The sequence below is a fragment of the Sinocyclocheilus grahami genome, unplaced genomic scaffold, assembly GCF_001515645.1.
Source record: "Sinocyclocheilus grahami isolate Dianchi unplaced genomic scaffold, SAMN03320097.WGS_v1.1 scaffold370.1, whole genome shotgun sequence".
In the NCBI taxonomy this organism is placed as follows: domain Eukaryota; kingdom Metazoa; phylum Chordata; class Actinopteri; order Cypriniformes; family Cyprinidae; genus Sinocyclocheilus; species Sinocyclocheilus grahami.
In genome coordinates this window covers 522,786-543,623 of record NW_015505549.1, presented here as the reverse complement: position 1 = coordinate 543,623, position 20,838 = coordinate 522,786, and the positions used below count along the sequence as shown (strand labels likewise).

Genomic DNA, 20,838 nt, shown 5'->3' with positions numbered 1-20,838 from the left:
GACGCTCCTGTTGTCATGACCAACATACTGAGGCATTTCAGTACTTAAAATTCCTTCACAGTAGATTCACAACACTTCTGCAGCTGGCTCTATCGCATACGGGACCAATAGTGCTTTCAACCCAGTTTGGCTTTAACTCAAACAGCACAACAGGTTGCTAGCTGATGCTAGCTTTGAATTCAAGCTTTAAAAATTAGATATACCAACCCCCAAATGAATATACTGTACTTTGGGTAATAAAAGTTGAGTTAAATCCTCTGACTCATATGGTTAAACCATTAGAATGTCCACTTCAAGAATGAAACTGACAGAGAACAGGAGCAGGACGCGACTGAAAAAAAACCTCTTACCCCCTGAGGGACTCCTGGCCTCTCCGACGGACCCTCTGTTGCACCTCCCCCTCAGGTTTTCCAGTGAATCGACTGGACTGGATGTCTCCATCTCCTTGCGCCTGCGCTGAATGGACCGCGGCCCACCAGATCGCAGCCCATCCGAGCACCACCTTGGCCAGCTTCCACACTCCCATTGGCCCCTGCTGTGCGACTCCTGAAGCGCCGTTAAACGTGCCTCACCCACAATAAAACTTTTCCTTTCCAATGAGCTCTTCAGACGCAAACTTCAAGCTTGTGGTCCAAGAGCACTCCCGGCTGAAGGCTAAAAAAGAGAGGACAAAATGCATACCATTATTTTCATTTACTGCTTAGCCTATTTGGCGTATACAGTGAACATATGAACAAATGTGCCCCCTCATAAATTTAGCCATTAAATCGGCCACGGTCGATGATGGAGTGTAGTATTATTCCAAGCAAACCGTGTGGCTCTTTAAGAGCCAGCCCGCATCCTTTTACAGGCCCACTTAGACTTTCTTAGTGTGCATTTGCTGTAGAAATAACCAACTCTTGGCCAAGACTGGACTCCTGGTTTTGTCCTCAACTGGCTCATTAAAATAAGATTTTAGGGTAAATAATAGGCCTCAAAAGATTTAAAATCATGGCAGAAATTGGTTTCAACTTCAGGGGGGTGGCAAAACAACATAGTTTTCTTTTCAGCGTGATATATTTGTGTTAAACCTCTGCAAAGTGGGCGTACTGCTTAATAAGGACATTCTTTAACCAACGTAAACTGGATATGCCTCCACAGACTTTTATTATATGCTGATTATAATATATAACTTTATTTTACTGTGAGCCGCTTTTGATAAAAACACAAAACTTAATGTCACAAAATGAACACTGTTTAACATGAAAGGCTTAGTTGGTTTAATGAGAAGATTGTGATAATAAATTACAGTACACCATCTAAGATGACAGGTCTAGTAGGTCTGAGAAGGAAAGTTTGAAGAGTTTTCAAGTGGGCGGGTCTAATTGCGGTGTGAACAGAAAAAAACATCAAAGAGGAACAGAAGTCTTTTACAGTATATACATACATAGATACATTTATAGACTTTGAATGCATTTTGAGTAGCTTTGATAAAAGCATTTGCTAAATTAATTAATTAAAATATTATTTAACATCAAAACGGCGTCTGCTTGTCGTTAGTTTAATAAGATGATGAGGATGATGATAGATAAATTCAGTTACAGATCACAGTTCATCTGATTTTGACAGGTCTGGCAAATCTGAGAGGGAAAGTTTGAGGAGTTTTCAGGTGGGCGGAGCTAAACGCGGCGCGCGAACAAAGAAAAAAAACACCAACGACAACAATCATCTTTCAGAGGTATTATTATGAATTACATCGTCCGCTTGACAAATTCAACATTTTTTACTTTAATTATAACGTTAAAAATGGCAGCACGTGAGCGTATCCTTTGTGCGGAAAAGAAAAGAAAAGAAAAGAAAAAAAGAGTCGCTAGAAAAAAAAACTTGAGTTTTCTGAGGCAAACGCGCTTGTACTTTACGAGAGATTTCGCGATTACATTGACTAGCGTCTAATATTCCGCTGATAATCAGTGTACTTGTTGCATTTTAGTCTATTTTAAGAAATACCAATTAGATATTTGCAGATCTAACGCGTAAAGTGTATTTAACCAACTGTTTAAAGTTGTATCTCTCTTATTAATGTTATTTTTTTTAAATGTTTCTAAACTTAACGTTTCTCATCTTTAAAATGGATTTCTATGCAGTCATGTACCAGAATAATAGTTTTATTTGCGTTTTAAATGAGTTAGCCGGTCGACAAACTGTAAGGAGAGAAACCCCGGTTTACGTCACGAAGGAATTTTTTCGTTCAAATTAAATGTTGCAAAGTAGCCAACTTCCTAATCGCCCTTAAATTCGTTCTTTCCTACATGCAATGTTAAAATCGCGTTGCATATTATGTGCGCTCCGTTGAAACTGATGCATATAAACCATGCGTGAATAATAAGGATATTGAAGCAGAAATACCTCAGATGTCTTGGAGTGCCTGGAGGAGTCCGCTATTGTCACGGGATATGTTCCCCTGAATGGAAAACTGCACTGTAGCCCTTGTGAGAAAGAGAAAAGTGAGTGAATTACCCTGATGGGTCGAGGGGAGGTGCTTTGGTTGAAGAACCATAGAGGAGGGGGTTTGAACCCACTGACTGTCCCCCTGCAATGCAACCAACTATTATTTATTTTCCATAAATTTCTCCCCCAGTAGAAACAACTATTCTTTGTAATCATTGATTGATGATGTTTATGTTTGAAAAGGCAGGATAGGCCTACAGGATAGCCACAGCAATCACGAGGCAACATTTTACAAACAATGATATTTGTAAATGCTATATAAACATACTAAGCTATAAATGTTATAGAACTAAACTTTGTAGTCAGTATATACTGAGACAAAACGTTTAACTCAAATTGTTGCCAATTATATTATTATTTAGCATTTTGTTTGCATTTTTTATGAACAAAATGTGACCAATTTAAGTGAAAAGTTGAACTTAAAAAGTATTACATTGTCTTAGTATATGTTTATTTTATTTTGCATACAAAAATGTTTCATGACCATTTGTATTTTCAACACTATTTGAGTGAAACGTTGAACCGAACATTTCAAATTGCCTTAGTATTTGGTATGAGTTATCGTGATCTGTATGATTTATACAGACTTTGCAAAAAATAAAATAAAAAGATAACTTACAAGTAAAGTAAAATGTACTACATTGCTATGACTAAAAAGTCAAACTAAAGTCAATGGAAGATCAGGCTCAGCACGTTGTCATCATATTGAAAGGGTGAATAATCCAGTGTTACACTCTAAAAAATGCTGGGTTAAAAAGGGACAAACCCAGCTATTGGGTTGTTTTGACCCAGCGGTTGGGTTGACCCCAATAGCTGGGTCAAAACAACCCAATAGCTGGGTCCCTTTTTAACTCAGTGCTGGGTTATATTTAACCCAGCATTTTTTAGAGTGTAGCCAAACAAGATGAAAAGGTTTGTTTTCTCACTCAGTTTCTTTACTGCTACATAGTTTGCCTGGTTTTAATTGGCTGTTAGGGACGACGTGCCACCTGGGTGGTCAAACAGCTGAGTGCAACCCAAATGCGAGCAACAACATTGTTGAAACTGCCAAACTGATTCAGCAGGTTTAAAAAACATAGATGCCTTTGTTGCCTGAGCAATTTCAAGAACTGTCTCCATCACCCTCACATTTATTGTGCTCATTTTATCCCTCAGTAAGTCAAAAAACGTGGGAGATTTGTTTAAAATATATTAGTTCCCAATGTCATAAAAGTTAATTGGAGAAATCAGCGCGCAACTGTGTTTGAGCACAACTCGTGATTAAATTGCCTAAGTCATGTAAAATACGTCCATGGGCCTTTAGTGCTAGAAGTTATTTGCGGCGTGTTTTCCGATCCTCCTCGTCCTTGGAGCCTTGAATGCAATGGAATGAGATAGGACCAATGTTCTTGGCAAAGTCGTCTTTCTCCGAGACCCACGCGGCTCACTCCTAAACAGAACCATATTGTGCGCTGAGCCCACTTTCCCTTTCCTTTCGACTCCCTCTCTACATCTGACAGGTTGTGTTGAACAGTATGTTTGCGCCCAAAGAGGATGCGACATCCAGAGACTTTCCAGGAAGATGATAAAGAACAAGATGTTTTCTGACTAATCTCGTGACTGTCTTGGATTGCTCTGGGGATTATACATTTACGAAAATTGTAAACACTGTCTGCTTTCGATTAATGTAATACTTTCCCTATTAGCGGCGTTTGCTTAGCAAGCATCACTATTACTTTTGCTCATAGTGATTGGAACAGACATCTTGTGATCTAGACATTAAGGGAATAGTTAATTTACTGCAAATTTCCTCACCCTCAGGCCATTCAAGATGTAGATGAGTTTGTTTCTTCATCAGATTTGGAGAAATGTAGCATTGAATCACTTGCTCACCAGTGGATGCTCTGCAGTGAATGGGTGCCGTCAGATTGAGAGTCCAAACAGCTGATAAAAACATCACAATAATCCACAAGTAATCCACACCAACGTCTTGTGAAGCCAAAAATCTGCATGTTTGTAAGAAACAAATCCATCATTAAGACACTTTTAACTTAAAAACGTTGTTTCTGGCTAAAACTCTGTAATCCATAATAACGCTTCCTCCAGTGAAAAAGTCCATCTCCTGTTTTCCTTTCGCATCAAAATCCACCCACATATTTGTTTTGGACTGTTTTTGCTTGTAAACAATGCTTGATCTGTGCAGATTCAGACCAGACAACTTTTTCACTGGAGGAAGAGTTATTATAGTTTATGGAAACATATTTCAGCTTGAAGCAACAGTTTGAAGTTAAAAATGTCATAATGATGGATTTGTTTCTTACAAACTCGAGGGCTTTTCACTTCACAAGACGTTAATTGATGGACTGGAGTGTTGTGGATTATTGTGATGTGTTTATCAGCTGTTTGGTCTCATTCATTCTGACGGCACCCATTCACTGCAGAGGATCCAGTGCTGAGCAAGTGATGCAATGCTACATTTCTCCAAATCTGATGAAGAAACAAGCTCATCTACATCATGGATGCCCTCAGGGTGAATAAATGTTCAGCAAATTTTCATTTTTGGGTGAACTATTCCTTTAAGGACTCCTTAAATGATGTGCCTTGTTGCTTTTCGCAGTAATCAAACTTACATTTTTTTAATTTATTTTTTTTGCTCGACAGAGTCAATCCATATTTAGAGGCCAGAATATCTGAAAACTTACAAAATATTTGTCAGTACATGTTCTCAATATATTATAAAGAACACAATTAAATTAGCATGTTTTGCCGGCTTGTTTGTTAGAAAGGCAATAATTGCAGGGAGGATTTGAGATGGTGTTGTGCTACAGCTGGACTTTGTCATAGAGAAGGTTTGTTTATGAGAGATGACAAATCCTGCGTAAACCAGATGAAGATCCAGTTGTTTTTAATATGGTTCTGATCCCATCAAGAAGCCTCAGGTTGACTCCTCCATTAGTTCTGTCGATGCTGCTTCGATTGGCTTTGGCTCGGCATCTCTGTCTTCTTTTTTAAAAGAACAAAATGTTTTGTTTCTGCAAAACAATGCATTATAAAAACAGGAATTGCATTTTATATTAAGCGTTTTGAGTCATAAAACAAACAAAAAAAAACAAGTTAGATAACAATAAATGTGTTTTAAACTAGCCTAAACAGCAGTTTGTTAGGGTTGCTATTGCTAGGAACATTGGTTTGTTGTTTGCTGACTTTATTTATGCTGTTGTTGTCCTATTTGTTTGCTCTTGTTGTGTTTTATGTGTGTTATTTGTCATTGATATTGAGGTTTGTGTGCTACAGTATTGTTCACAAGTTTACGGTTGGTAAGATTTTTTAAATGTTTTGAAAGAAGTCTCTTCTGCTCAACAAGGCTGCATTTATTTTTATCAAAAATACAGTAATATTGTGAAATATTTTTAGAATTTAAAAGTACTGGTTTCTATGTGAACATATAGTAAAATGTCATTTATTTCTGTGGTCAAAGCTGAATTTTCAGCATCATTACTCCAGTGTTACATGATCTTAAGAAATCATTCGAATAGCTGATTTGCTGCTGAAGAAAGATTTCTGATTATTATCAATGTTGAAAACAGTTGTGCTGCTGAATATTTTTGTGGAAACCATGATACATTTTATTTTTCAGGATTCATTGATGAATAGAAAGAACAGTATTTATTTGAAATATAAATCTTTTGTAACATTATAGATGTCTTTACTGTCACTTTTGATCAATTTAATGTGTCCTTGCTGAATGAAAGTATTAATTTCTTCAAAAAACTTACTGACCTCAAACTTTTGAATCCATGTACAAATTACACAGTACAATATCTACAAGAAATTTTTCTCTTCAGAGGCAAATATTATGTTTAAGAATGAAAATGTCTTGCATTGCTAATTGATCATTTATTGAACAAGATATTTTGCTGTTGATTGTCTGAATGAGACTTTTTTTTACCAACAGTTGACTTATTTACAGTTAACATGAATAAATCATAACTGAGAAACTAGCAATTTTGTAAAACTCACATATCAGAAGCTCCCTCAAGCTTTAGGAAACTAGATACTTCTATAGGTCCTAATATTTTTTAAGGATCTAAGCTGAAAACTGTTATCGGTGCATCTCAGAGAATCAACTGAAGCCGTAGCGAGACACCCCTGTCATTTATTTTGGAAAGGCGTTTGATTCAAGCCACATGCGGAGCGTTATGCACATTAGTTCTGTGCAAACTATAAGCATGCACATATCTTCAGGTTCCTGAGAGTTTCTTCTTTGACGGACACTTATATCGAGGTCAAGAAAATGGGAACGCTCCTTATCTATTGGGTAATGAATGCCTTGCAATTTGACATTGTAGCCTTGACGCAAGGAACGGATGTTGGAACATAGGAACCCTATGTTGTAAATTATTGAGTCACTAAATGAGGTTTGGATGGGCTTCAGATCTGGGTTTGTGGTGGTGACCCACAGGGGTCAGGGAGGAGCGTGACAGTTTTGAGATGCTCCCTGTTTGCAACCCTGCGGTCTGGCGTGAAAAGGACTGTGAAAGAATCGGCTTGACAGTAGAAATTAACGCATCTTTAAGTGTATGTTTTACTTGTATATAAACGAACAACGCAAACATATTCTGCTAAACATCTTATTTTGTGCGCCACCGAAGCCATACGGGTTTGGAGCGACACAAGGGCGAATAAATGAAGAACTGATGAAATTTGTGGTCATCGGTTGAAAGAATCCACCATTAAATCTCCCATAAAGTCCTTGAGTTTCATTCTGTTAATTTCCCCAAACATCAGAGGAGTGCTAAACTATTTTGGGAAGCGGCTCTTAGGTCACTCTAATTTCTGGTGCTTTTACACCTCAAGAGCTCTTTGTTCTCTTAAACACCTTGTTCTTTTTTTATATATAAATATATTTCAGTAACGCTAACCTCACCTTCCTCCGAGGCAGCTGTAGGCCTCCAGTGATGTAGCGAGGTAAGAATGCAGGACTTCAAAGGCGGACAAAAGGACAAATGCAAGCTGTTTTTGAACCAAACACCATCATGTGCCTTCGAGACATTAAAGTGGGAATTGCACACGTGAGAATGGCTCCTGCATTGATAGCACATGTTAAATGTAATGTTTATTAATTGCGTCCGTAAAACACCAAGAGAAGGTACGTAAGAGACAGAGATGAGTGAGTTTTAGAATCACTGGGACATGTAGAAAGTTCCCAGAAGGTAACTCCACAAAGCTAGAAATGTCGAGTAAAGGAAGAAAAGGGAACTGGCAATGAGAAGGAATTCCAATAGAGCTGCATGGAGCGTCTGCTTGTGAACTGCACCCCGTGCTAATGGATTTCAGATGTACCGTGGCTTGCACTCTCAAGCGCGCATAAAACATTCTGTCGTATGGGAATCTAAGAAACGGCAGGAATTTACTGCACACAGTCATAGTGAAACTTAAAGATGTGAACGTTCTGACACTTATTCTAAGTGGTGCTTTCTTTTCCGTTGTGTACTTTGCATGCTGAACGAGATATAAACAGTGTTCAAATCACGCAGTACGTATATCTCTCACAATTGTGACTTTTATTTCTCGTAATTACTAATTGCAAGTTTTTCATCTCACAATGTGACTATTTCTTATAATCGTGGCTTTATTTTTCACAAACGCGTCTTTTATTTCTCATAAGTTTCTGCAAATTTGTAACCCACAATTGTGATGTAATATTTTAAAAGTGCAACTTTTATCTCAGCATTGTTATTCTTTCTCATAATTGCAACTTTATTTCTCTTAATGTGGCTTTTTTTTCTAGCTGCATCTTTTTAACTCACAATTGTGACTTAATATCTTAAAAGTGCAACTTTTGATCTCAGCACTGACTATTTCTTGTAATTGCAACTTTTCTATCTATCTATGTATCTGCCTGTCTTTTATATTATAGCAAAATAAGGCATACACACACATACACACATATATATATATAGTATATATATGAATGTGAAAATAAATTTTAATGTCTGATTATTATATACAAAATCTGAAAGTTACATCAGTTGGTTCATTTTATGGCTGGGTAGGAATGCGATTTCTGTGGTTTGTCACCTCACCTCGCCTGATCCTGTCTCTTTATTTCAGTCTTGGCCCTCTTGAAGTGAAGTGAGGTGAATTCCTGACTGCGAATCAGGCATGTTCTGGAAACTACTGGAAACCATAACAACCTGCTAAAAAAGAGTGGGGGGTTGGATGGGACAGGATATAGATGCTGCATCCCACTGATATGTCGTTAATTTGGGGTTTGCCTGTTAGCTAGGGAGTTGACAACTGGACCTTTTGTTGCAGGGCAGCATCTCAATGTTTTGTGTGGCCGCTAATGAGGAACTAATTAGCACCTTCAATAACAGCTGAGGTAATCCACCCCCGTGGAAAGCTAAGGGTAGCCAAATTAACTTTGCACAATAAACTATCAAATACGATTTCTAAATATTGAGTCACCGAACCCACATCCCACCCCATACAAAAGGGTTTTCCCAACTAGAATATAGCGCAGCTGTTCATAAAAAAACTGTAGATCTTAACAATGAAGCAGTCCTGTAAAACATGAAAAAAATTTTTATTTGAATTATTTGCAAATAAATTAAAGATTTGGTGATGTGAAAAAGATTTTGGAATGATTATTTTTTTAAATATATTTTATTATTTTCATGCCCCATCAAAATTACCAACTAGTTTAACATGTTAACATGTTGCTATGCGGTTACCAGGGTGTTTAAAGACATATCGGTTATCGGCTTTCAAAAATAAAGAATAATCGGTTATCGGTATCGGCCAAAATTTTCATATCGGTGCATCCCTAGTTTTAGCATGCTGCTATGCAGTTATTATGGTATTTAGGGTGGTCTTGACATGTTGCTATGTGGTTACTTGGGTGTTTAGAGTGGTTTAAGCTTGTTGCTATGCAGTTACTAGGATGTTAAGAGTAATTTTGGCACGTTGCTATGTGGTTACTAGGGTGAGTGGTTTTAACATGCTGCTATGTGGATACTAGGGTATTTAGAGTGGTTTAAGTTTGTTGCTATGCGGTTGCTAGGGTGTTTAATGTGATTTTGGCATGTTGCTATGCAGTTGCTATGGTGTTAATAGTGCTTTTGACATGTTGCTATACAGTTACTAAGGTGTTTACAGCAGTTTAAGCATGTTGCTATGCAGTTATCATGGTATTTAGGGTGGTCTTGACATGAAGCTGTGTGGTTACTTGGGTGTTTAGAGTGGTTTAAGCTTGTTGCTATGCAGTTACTAGGATGTTAAGAGTAATTTTGGCACGTTGCTATGTGGTTACTAGGGTGAGGGGTTTTAACATGCTGCTATGTGGATACTAGGGTATTTAGAGTGGTTTAAGCTTGTTGCTATGCGGTTGCTAGGGTGTTTAATGTGATTTTGGCATGTTGCTATGGTGTTAATAGTGCTTTTGACATGTTGCTATACAGTTACTAGGGTGTTTACAGTGGTTTTAGCATGCTGCTGTGCAGTTATCATGGTATTTAGGGTGGTCTTGACATGAAGCTGTGTGGTTACTAGGGTGCTAAGAGTGGTTTAAGCTTGTTGCTGTGCGGTTACTAGGATGTTAAGAGTCATTTTGGCATGTTGCTTTGTGGTTACTAGGGTGTATGGAGTGGATTAAGCTTGTTGCTATGCGGTTGCTAGGGTGTTTAATGTGGTTTTGGCATGTTGCTATGCGGATACTATGGTGTTTAGAGTGGTTTTAGTATGTTGCTATATGGTTGTTAGGATATTTAGAGTGGCTTTAAGATGTTGCTATGCAGTTGCTAGGGTGTTTAGAGTGTCTGTGTCTGTAGCATGTTGCTATGAGGTTGTGAAGAGTTTTGGATGACAGCATTGTTCAGTGTTTCTTTGTGGTAAGTAGGTCTCTGTTGTCTGGAAAAATTTCAGAGTGAGCTAATAACAATGTATTTGCTATTTTGTCCTAACTTTTATATAACTTTTTAAAAAAGTTAAAGAAAGTTGTGAGAATGTTCCCTGTTAGCTAGGTAGGCATTTACTAGAGTGCTTTGGATGGCTACTAGGCAGTTGCTATAATGTTTTGTCTGGTTGCTAGGTTGTTCTAGCTGGTTGTTAGGCAGTTGCTAGGGTGTTTTGGCTGGTTTCTGGGTGTTTCTATGATGCGTTATAAGTTTTTTTTTTTTGCTGCTCATTTTGACTTTTTTATTAATTGAATATTAGATTGTTTTAGTATGGTTAAATTTTTTGGGACAGAAGGACCATAAAATTCACCTCCCTGTCTCTGTTTCTCTTCAACACCTCCACAAGACATTTGGTGCCTCCACAGTGAGGATAAGACATGGAAATATTTGCTCTACGTGCTGGAAACGTGAGAGGCTGGACCAGTCTGAAAGACCTTTTATTCAAGACAGACTGGGTCATATCAGTTTAGATTGTATCCAAATTAATTCCTTGTTGAATAAAAGGCCAAAAATATGAAATTGATTTCTCCTCTTTGGTCTCTTTGTTTGTTTTTTACAAACCAAATAAGTCTAACAATCAGAGAGTTCTAAGTAATTTCTTGGCTGTTTTGACTGGTTGCTAGGCAGTTGCAAGAGTGTTTATGGCTGGTTTATTTAAATTACATTGATCAATCAGATATATAAGTTTAGAACAGCATTGAGAACATGCAGTGATTGGCATTATGGGTGTCATCATGGAAACTCATACAGTATTATGTACAACATTAAAGCATCTTCAATGTTTGTAATGCATACTTTGGCTTTTAGCCACATATATTGCATTTAGGTCTGGGAAAACACGCATGTTTAAAAGCCAAATAAAACACATGCGATGCATTTTCAGGACTGTCTTTAGATGGAACATAGACAAGAAGAAATGACCCGTGCAAATTGTGTTTTTGTGTGCTGTTCACAATATGCTAAACTAGTCAAGAGATGAGATAGTGAAGAACAATTAATAAACATAAGAGTTGTTTTCTTCCATTTAAAATCCCTGCTGATTGGAAAGCAAACAGTAGATTCATTGCAAGGAGCTAGAAAGACAGGACGGTCGTACAATCCTCTCCTTGGCAGAACTTCTAAACACCTCCCTGTTGAAAAAACCAGCAAAACATACCTAACCAGCATATGCTGTTTTTTTCAACAGGGTGTGCGGCTAATATGTGGCATTCATATCCATAATTTTATTGCGATTTAGTCTGATTTGTTGTATTCTGCCTGAAAACAATCCTTAAACCAGCAAAGGACCAGCTTAAACCAGCAAAGGACCAGCTTAAACCAGCAAAGGACCAGCTTAAACCCTGGTGTATGCTGCATAAACCAGCAAAGGACCAGCTTAAACCAGCATCCCAGCGTCAAAACATACCTAACCAGCATATGCTGTTTTTTCAACAGGGTGTGCGGCTAATATGTGGCATTCATATCCATAATTTTATTGCGATTTAGTCTGATTTGTTGGATTCTGCCTGAAAACAATCGCTGTTACGTCAGGCCTGTTAACCCTTTCGCTGGCTTAAATTAAAGTTTAGAAAACACATTTATGACAATCGTTTTTTGTTTGTTTGTTTTTAACTCTCCTGACAGAGTGCTGTCTTTCTCACATAGCAAGAGCTCAAAATGTACATTTTAAAGCAGCAGTTAATTAAGTCAAAATGGACAATTCTGTCTTTAGATGATTATTAAGTTTGAACTATTAATTTATAGATATAATTAAAAAATGTTGACGTCTTTTCTAGATCAATGAGAGAGTTGGTTTGTTTACATTTTGTTTTACGACTAATATGTGGCGTCTATGCATAGTTTTATTGCCATTTAGCTTGATGTGTTGTAAATATTCGGCCTGAAAACTGCGATCGATAATCTTGAGGAGTCGTGACGTCATGTAGGCTGTTTAACCCTGTAAGAAAACACGTTTCTGGTAATATTGTCTATTTTATGTTTGAAATAAATTCACCTGTGAGTGCTGTATTTATAACGGAGGAAGTACTCAAAATTACAATACTTGTAGTCTGATTTTAGTTAATTTATCTGATTTGTTGTAAATATTCAGCCTGAAAACGGCGATCGCTAATCGCTGTGGCGTCAAGACGTCGGAGGCTTTTAACCCCTTCGCGTTTAGAAAACACATTTCTAAAAAAACATTTTTTTTAACTCACCTGTCCAGAGTGCTGTGTGTCATTTTAAAGTAGTTCAGCCAAAATGTACAATTTTGTCATTATGTTGTATATATGTATTATGAGAGTTTGTTGTTCCATCTTCTGCAGACCAAATTGTATCTGTAGATGGATGGTTTATCTGCTGTAATAAGATAGTAGCCTTCTCTAACTTTCTCCTTTGGTGTCTAGATTAGAGGAACTTGTGAACCAGTGGATTTGGCGGCAGGATTTCTGGCGTTACATGGAAAGACATCGCTGAGGGGACGGCGGATGGAAGTCGTTATCCCGCTCATCTCCCTGCCCTTGGCCCTGGGTTTCATCGCACTGCGGTTTGTTTTCGAAAGGTACATATCAATATTACATCAATATTCACATTATGAGTGAATTTTAAAATGAACCGACGCAAACTCTGATCGGTCCTTCAGGACTTTCTAACTCAAACTAGGATGTATTATTCAACAGTTTGTCTTTGAGTGATTGAAATGAGGATATCAGGCTGAAGTTCAGTGTGTCAGTTCTGACAGAATGAAAGTGGAGTATTGTTTTCTCATGGTTTTGTTGTCAATATTTCCTTGTAACAAAAACCACTGGTGCAGGCTGCTATTTTTACACTGTCGCCATTATCTTTTTGCAGCGACTGGATACTCAATGCACTTGTTTATTTTTTATACTAAAGAACTGTTTGTTTATTTTGTGTACATGGGCAAATATTACTAAGAAATATTTGTTTCAAATAGAAATCGAAGTCATTCATTTAATTTACTTTCTCAAAAAACCCACAATCATTCTAAAAAACAAATAAAATAAATGCAATTTAGAAAATTATTATATTATATTATATAATACCATGGTGTGTGTGTGTGTGTGTGTGTGCATATATATATATATATATATATATTTATATATATATACATATATATATATATACACACATAATTTTACAAGAAATGCATTTATATTTTTCAAGATAAATGTATATTTTTTAAAAGATTATCATATAAAAATATAATAATAATAAAAAGTAGCCAAATAGTATATAGTAGTAATATGTTGTATATTAAATGTTAAATTAAGTGATCACATAAATATTTAAATTAATTAACTTTATACCTAAATAGCTAATTAAATTTGTTTAAATCATTCAATCTGAATAATAATTAAATCACCGAACAAATGAATACATTTTAGTTATGAAAAAGCATGACATATAATTTAAGAAACAATTTATTAACAGTTTAACAAAATGTACATTTTTAGGGCCCTATGAAATACGTTTTATTGTTTTTCTCAAATTCTGTTCATTTTTTATCAAATTATGTGTTTTCCATTTAAAAAAATAGTTTTATAAAATTGTAATGGTTTACTTATTGTTTATTTTTCTGGTGAATGATGGCATAACATATTAATTTCATTTATCCTTTAATCAAATTAAATTTAAACCTTTTTTTGGCAAACAAAGTGCTGCACAGCAGAGGATTACTGTTAAAATTAAAACATGGGAAAAAATAGTGATTATTCCTTTAATAAATATGTTTTAATACTAATAAAACAACAATTTTATGGTCCTGTTTGCTATCTTTGTTCATCCGCAAAGTCCACATCAGGTAATCAGACTTCATTGCGGACGTTTTTAACACATACATACTGAAAAACACGATTCTGAGAGTTTCTTGTGGAATTTATTTTAGAAGTTGTCTCATGTTCTTTTTTGCTTCAGGGGTAAATAAATACCAGAAAATACGTAGCAAGTTCCTCTTATTGAAACAGAATAAAGCACATAAATGACTTTGACATATACAAGTCAATATATAAAGAAATAATAAAGATATCTAAAGAAATAACTAATGTTTTGTTTTTGCTTGATTTGCAGTCTGCCAAGATGTTCAATTATGCTGGATGGAGAAAGACCTGCGATGCATTGTTTGTCATTTTCGCCGCTGTATTCCTGGTAACTCGCCTCGTGGGGGTTTAATTTGGATTTGTCTGTGCATGTTTTTTTTACACTCATAGATTTTGTTACCATTGCCATGCATTATACGACTGATAGACTGCAACGGTTAAAGTTAAAAATCATCATATGTGTTCTACTGAAGAAACAAAGTCACCTACATCTTGGATGCTCTGGGGGTAAGCAGATAAACATCCCATTTTCATTTTTTGGTGAACTATCCCTTTAAATAGGTTAAACTTTAATTTGTTTAAAGTTAGTCTAATTAATTATAGTGCATTGGTTGAGTAGCACTTTAACTCAAAATGAATTATTAACGTACATAAAAATTGTTCATAAACTGAGATTTTTAGTATTAATTGTTGAAGTGTTGTTTAAGTTAGTTTACTCATTACTGCAAATGTTCATTATGGAACAGTGATATGTAAAAAATAATATGTCAGCAATCCTGACTAGAGAGACCCACAACATTTAGATGCAATCTTTTGAAATCCTCTGTAGAAAAAAAAGAAGAGATAGTTGTGTGGAAATGATGAATTTTCTGCAGTGGCTATTGGTTTCAAAATGGGCATTGGTGGACCTTTAGGAAAAACTTAGGGCGCCATCTAGTGGTGAAATGTCCACTTGTCTTTGTGATTCTGCTAATGAAAGATTTTGTTGCAAGGAAACACTGGAGCTTGTTGTGTTTTATAAGATGGCATTTTTTGTTGCGCATTGCCTTACCAAATGAGGAATCAGATGATTTCTCACTGGAGCATGTGCCTCGAAATCTTAAAAGTAAAATGGGGTAGTTGAATTTGAGGACGCCTATGTAGGCCCCTTGATTTCTTGAATATTGAATCTGCTCCAAGGGCAAAAGGCAAAGTGTTTTTGTTGTTCTAGATGGAGCTGGAAAGTTTATTTGCACAGTAGCCATAACTGACCTTTAATTCAAAAGCTGTGTGTCTGTCTTACACTGTTTAACGTATGAAAGACCTGCGATTGTTTTTGTATGAATTTTCCTCTTTTTATTGGGATTTACCGTGTTCTGAGTTTGTTAATGCAACATTTTGTAGTTGTTATATATCTTGTTACAATGACAGAAGAGGAATATATTCTTATAATCTTCAGTACTGTTAATAATGCATTCTTGCTTCTCGTCCGCTAAACAATAAAAATGTTTTAGAATATAATTATCCTCAACTTAGCTCAACAAAATGTTTTTGCATTGGTTTAATACTTTGCATGAAAGGATAGTGTTGACATTATGGCTTTAGAAAGGACCGACATGCATTGTGACACAACTTCTTATGGGGACAGGACAGGGTATTTTATCATCAATTTCCAAGCAGGTGTCAGTGTAAGGGTCTAGTAAAATCATGTTTGGGTACGTTTTGTTTATCTTCCTCTCACTCAGTATGTAAATCTGCCCGTTCACTGTGGCACAGCCTGTGAAGAATTTGTTGTCCAGACAGTCCTCTTGAAGAACGGTCCACTCGTCTGTGTCGATGTCTAAACGTAGAGCCTGTCCTCCCAGCAGATAGAGGGCACCATTGAGCTCAGTTGCAAGAAGGTCGTAACTGGAAAATAAGTACACATGTATCCAACAAGATGTTACTTGGGTTTACCAAAGTGTGCAAAACTGATACAAGACTATTTGTGGTGGCATCTGTGGAGAGAATTGCCTTGTAAAGGTGGGCAACTCTAATTAGGGTTGGAGCTAAACTCAAGAGCCAATCACACCTGCCTACAATCTATGCTAAAATCTGCAGGGCAGTGAACCTTGAGGGCCAGAGTTGATCAAGCCTGGTTCATAACAAGTTGGACACAATTGCGTTTACTCACCGTGGAAACGGAGAATAGGATACCACGTCCCATTGATCAACCTCTGGCCTGTACCTCTGAATCCCACTGTAAACATCCCCATTCTCATCTAGACCACAGGCCACATAAATACTAGTCCCCAAAGTGACAGTGGCCGCCCTTTCCACAGCCCGCACCATGGGGCTGACGGTGTCCCATTCCTTGGCTCCCAAAACCAGCCTCTCTACGTCAACCACAGGTCCTTCGTCCATGCTACCGCCAAACACAAACAGCTGGAACTCCAGAGCTGATGAGCAGTGGCTGTGCCTGGACTTCTGCATTGCCGGGCCGTCCACCCATCGCTTGTCACCATGCTCGTAAATGCTCACCCAGTCCACACTATACCATAACACGTCCCGGAAGTAGCCTCCAGTCACTACTATGTTTTCCCCTTAGAGCAAGAAATAATATTTTAGATGGTGTGGACAGCAAGACAATGAAATCGAAATGCCCAATTCTGATTCTGGAGATCTACTTTCATGCAAAGTTCAGCTCCAATCCAGTGTTAATTTCTTTGACGAATAATTTTCGTCAACGAAATTTTTTTCACTGACGACAACGAGACGATTACGACCTAAAACTGTTTTTGAATGACAAAAACTATGACGTAAATCTATTGACATTTTCGTCAACGAATAAAAACGAGACGAAAATGTTAGGGAGGGACGATTTGGGAAGAGATTCATTCAGAACGAATCTGCTGCGTGGTTCGGAGGTAAGATGCGTATATATGAACCGGCGGGACATAAGCTAACATACACTTGCTGCACGTCGCATAAAACGTTAAAAAATGTCAATATGTGGGAGTAAGAGAAGAGCAGACATACGGATAAATCTGACGACGCAAGAGCACGTGAGTACTCTTTCACATCGCATGAACGGAGAATTACACACAAAATTATGTTGAATTGTCCGTTTTGACGAGTATTCACGTAAACACAGTTGATTACGTCTAAAGTGAACGTAAACATTAGGAAGAACGTGTATCTGTACATTGCATCCATTGCATCTGTGCATTCGGTTTTAAAGGGATAGCAGCCTAATTTAGTTGCTATTGTCCGAGTCATTGATGTTAATTAAGCAACAAAATAAAGACAGAAAATCACTCACTGCTCTTGACTGAAAAACTTTAGTAGTCCTAAAGATTAATCTAAATTTATTTATAGAAATAAATATGTCTGCTTGAAAGAATGAAGAATATGGTAAACAAGTTGCTATAAAGAATGCATAATTACCCTTTATAACCATTGGCATTTCATTAAAAATAAGACCATGTTCTTGTTCTTTATGAGAGGTGGTTTTATTTAATTTTAACCTAAAGGCATGTTGTGTGTCACCGCAGTTAAATCGTTGTCTATCATGATAAAACCTTAATATCAAACCTATACGAGTTTGGAAATTTTAGAGAAATGCTTAATAAATGCACTGTAACTAAACCCATTAGATATTAGCCGACTGAATTTACTGTAGAGTTTCTAAAAGACTATGACTAAAACTAAATCAAAATTTGCTGTCAAAATTAACACTCCTCCAATCCTTATCAAACACACCTGAACTAGCTCATTAAGATCTTCAGAAACATGTGATAGTTACAAAACAGATATATTGGAGCACTGAAGGTAGATCTCCAGAAACAGGATTCGGCACTCCTGACTTAAAAGTTTCATTTTGGAAAGGGCATGCAACACCTGAACAAGCATGATCCAGGTAGATCATTATGCTAACAACTTGTGGCAGGTTAAAATGTATAGGATCAGCTGAGGTCGTTACCTACTGCAGCCACAGAGTACTGTGTGAGACACTTCTTTTGCAAGGGTGGATGGGATTGCCACCTTCCACTGTAGGGGTGAAACTGATACAGCAACTGTGTTTCTTGCTCATGCGGTCCACCAAGAACAAACAGAGTTTCTCTTGAGCGGGCTCTAGGCATGGACCTGCCCATAGTCCAACTGCTGGGCAAGTTATCGTTCAGTCTACAAATGAGCTTGGCACGTGGGTCTGAACTGTTTATCTTGGACAGAAGGTCAGTAATGTAGGGAAGACTTAAGCACTCGGGTCTAACCAGACCCACCAGTTCCATGAAGTCCTCTTCCCGACGTGGGTCAAACGTTGCCCAGCGAAGGGCCACGTCAAGAGCCAGGTCTTCCTTGGGAATGCTTAAGTTGTCACTAGCAAGGAGGTCAGCAATGCTCTCCTTCGGAAGGAACATAAAGTCTTGCTCGGAGGCTAAGGCAGGTAGGTGGGTCAAGACGACATCCCTTGCTGCTGCGTAGAGGTCCAGACAGCCAAGCTGCCAAGCATATGCCATCATTCCCAAGCAGTTACTAAGATGCAATTGCCTTTCCAAGAACTTACAGCAGAGTAACCGAGCCCTGTCCAACTGGAGGAAGTCAGCAGCCTCCAGAATTTCAAGGACATTCTTGCAGTCTAATTTCAGCTTCAAGTTCTTTGTGAACTCCATTAGAGTCTGAAACTGCTGCAGTCCAACTCCTTTAATCTCAATGTGCTTTCTGGTGCTCTCACGACCACCGCCAAAAAACAAGGCTCGGAAGTAAGGACTCAGCTGGGCCAAATGCTCACGGTTCACAAAAAACAACTCCCCCTCCACCTGGAGCACTGTGTCAGGAGCTACATTGACAGGATCCTGATCCTCTTCAACTAAATCTTTCTCAGCTCCTAAGTTCTGGTCATAGGTACCTCTGTCTTGCTTTGCACAAGCCATGATTGTGCACTCCCCCTCCCAACACTCACTTCTCTGCTGAAGTGCGTCATGTGACAATTATATCCTTGCTCTAGCTTGTCACTCACTCTCCATGGGAATGGGGTCTGCAAGCAAATAGCTAAATATATCTCAGTTAAAGTGCTAGAGAGACCCAATTTCACAAAGCACACAAAGGCTTTTGTAAATATTTAGGGCGTATCTTTCTAGGATTGTTGAAATCTTTCTAAGCTTTTTTTTCTCGCTTAATAAAAGTCCTTAATTGTCTCAAACTCATCAAAAATGAAATGGGCTTTCAAAAGATTGCCTTCCTCCCCGTCGGGGAATTGAACCCCGGTCTCCCGCGTGACAGGCGGGGATACTGACCACTATACTAACGAGGAGTGAGCTGAAAATGTGGCCAGTAGATGCCTTGTGAACTTACACCTGGGTTCACATAACATTGACTGGAATTGGTTTTTGGAAATGTTTTGTGAACTCCCATTAGTGCATGGAACTGCTGCGGTCCAACACCCTTAATTTCAATGTGTTTCCTGGTGCTTTCCCTACCACCGCCAAAAAAGAAGACTCAGAAGTAGGGACTCATCTGGGCCAAATGTTCACGGTTCACAGAGAACAACTCTCCTTCCACCTGGAGCACTGTGTCAATTGCCTTCCTCCCCGTCGGGGAATTGAACCCCGGTCTCCCGCGTGACAGGCGGGGATACTGACCACTATACTAACGAGGAGTGAGCTGAAAATGTGGCCAGTAGATGCCTTGTGAACTTACACCTGGGTTCACATAACATTGACTGGAATTGGTTTTTGGAAATGTTTTGTGAACTCCATTAGTGCATGGAACTGCTGCGGTCCAACACCCTTAATTTCAATGTGTTTCTTGGTGCTTTCCCTACCACCGCCAAAAAAGAAGACTCAGAAGTAGGGACTCATCTGGGCCAAATGTTCACGGTTCACAGAGAACAACTCTCCTTCCACCTGGAGCACTGTGTCAGGAGCAACATTGACAGCATCCTGATCCTCCTCAACTAAATCTTTCTCAGCTCCAATGCTCTGGTCCCTTTCTTGTTTTGTCCAAGTTGATACCACAACAAACCACAAGGGGTAGATGTTGGACGACAGAGCATGTCTAACCCATATATAGTGTATATTATTTTTGGGGGTTTGTGGTATGATCTTGTCATATAATGAAATTTGAAGTTCAAATGTTTGACTTTCGGGTATAACACCACAATACTGTGTAAATAGTTCTGGTTGGCTGTTCACAATGCAAATGATTATGGTTAAATGCTGTTAAATACGTTCTCACCCTCTTGCAGTAGTTTTAATATGGGGCTTTTTTTGAAGCATCTAAGTTTAAGTTCTGTGTGCATCTCAGAACAAAAAGTTTTTTTTATCTTGAAATATCACTCCATGTTTAGAGCAGGGCTGCCCAAACTCGGTGCTGGAGGGCCGGTGTCCTGCAGAGTTTAGCTCCAACTTGCCTCAACACACCTGCCTTTAAGTTTCTAGTATGCCTAGTAAAAGCTTGATTAGCTGGTTCAGGTGTGTTTAATTGGGGTTGGAGCTAAACTCTTCAGGACACCGGCCCTCCAGGACAGAGTTTGGGCAGCCCTGGTCTAGAGCGTTGCAACTATTGAAACAAGGGCATGATTTTGTGCTTGAAGACCAACTCCCTTAATCTCAATGTTCTGTCCACTTCCGAAAAATGAG

The 20,838-nt window shown here is 38.1% G+C and overlaps 2 protein-coding genes and 2 non-coding genes across 4 annotated transcripts in view; all 4 read right to left on the bottom strand.

Annotated features, from left to right (window-relative positions):
• Nucleotides 1-2,468, bottom strand: part of LOC107549363 (fibrillin-2-like) — an 83,115-nt gene extending 80,647 nt beyond the window's left edge. Inside the window, exons 1-2 of the mRNA XM_016230410.1 lie at nt 2,386-2,468; nt 351-654 (exon numbers count right to left, since the gene is read on the bottom strand). Coding sequence (XP_016085896.1) covers nt 351-526 — 176 coding nt within the window. The 5' untranslated portion in view covers nt 527-654; nt 2,386-2,468. The remainder of the gene's footprint in view (nt 1-350; nt 655-2,385) is intronic.
• LOC107549362 (kelch-like protein 23) lies at nt 569-19,131 on the bottom strand. The gene is made up of 4 exons (XM_016230409.1): nt 18,180-19,131; nt 16,392-16,800; nt 15,960-16,126; nt 569-654 (listed from the first exon to the last, which is right to left on the bottom strand). Exons 1-4 carry the CDS (start codon nt 19,129-19,131, stop codon nt 569-571), a joined length of 1,614 nt encoding a protein of 537 aa, XP_016085895.1.
• A 308-nt stretch (nt 19,132-19,439) lies between these two features.
• Nucleotides 19,440-19,511, bottom strand: trnad-guc (transfer RNA aspartic acid (anticodon GUC)). The gene has a single exon. It is a non-coding gene; the product is annotated as a tRNA-Asp (tRNA).
• A 273-nt stretch (nt 19,512-19,784) lies between these two features.
• trnad-guc (transfer RNA aspartic acid (anticodon GUC)) lies at nt 19,785-19,856 on the bottom strand. The gene has a single exon. It is a non-coding gene; the product is annotated as a tRNA-Asp (tRNA).
• Nucleotides 19,857-20,838: the final 982 nt, after the last annotated feature.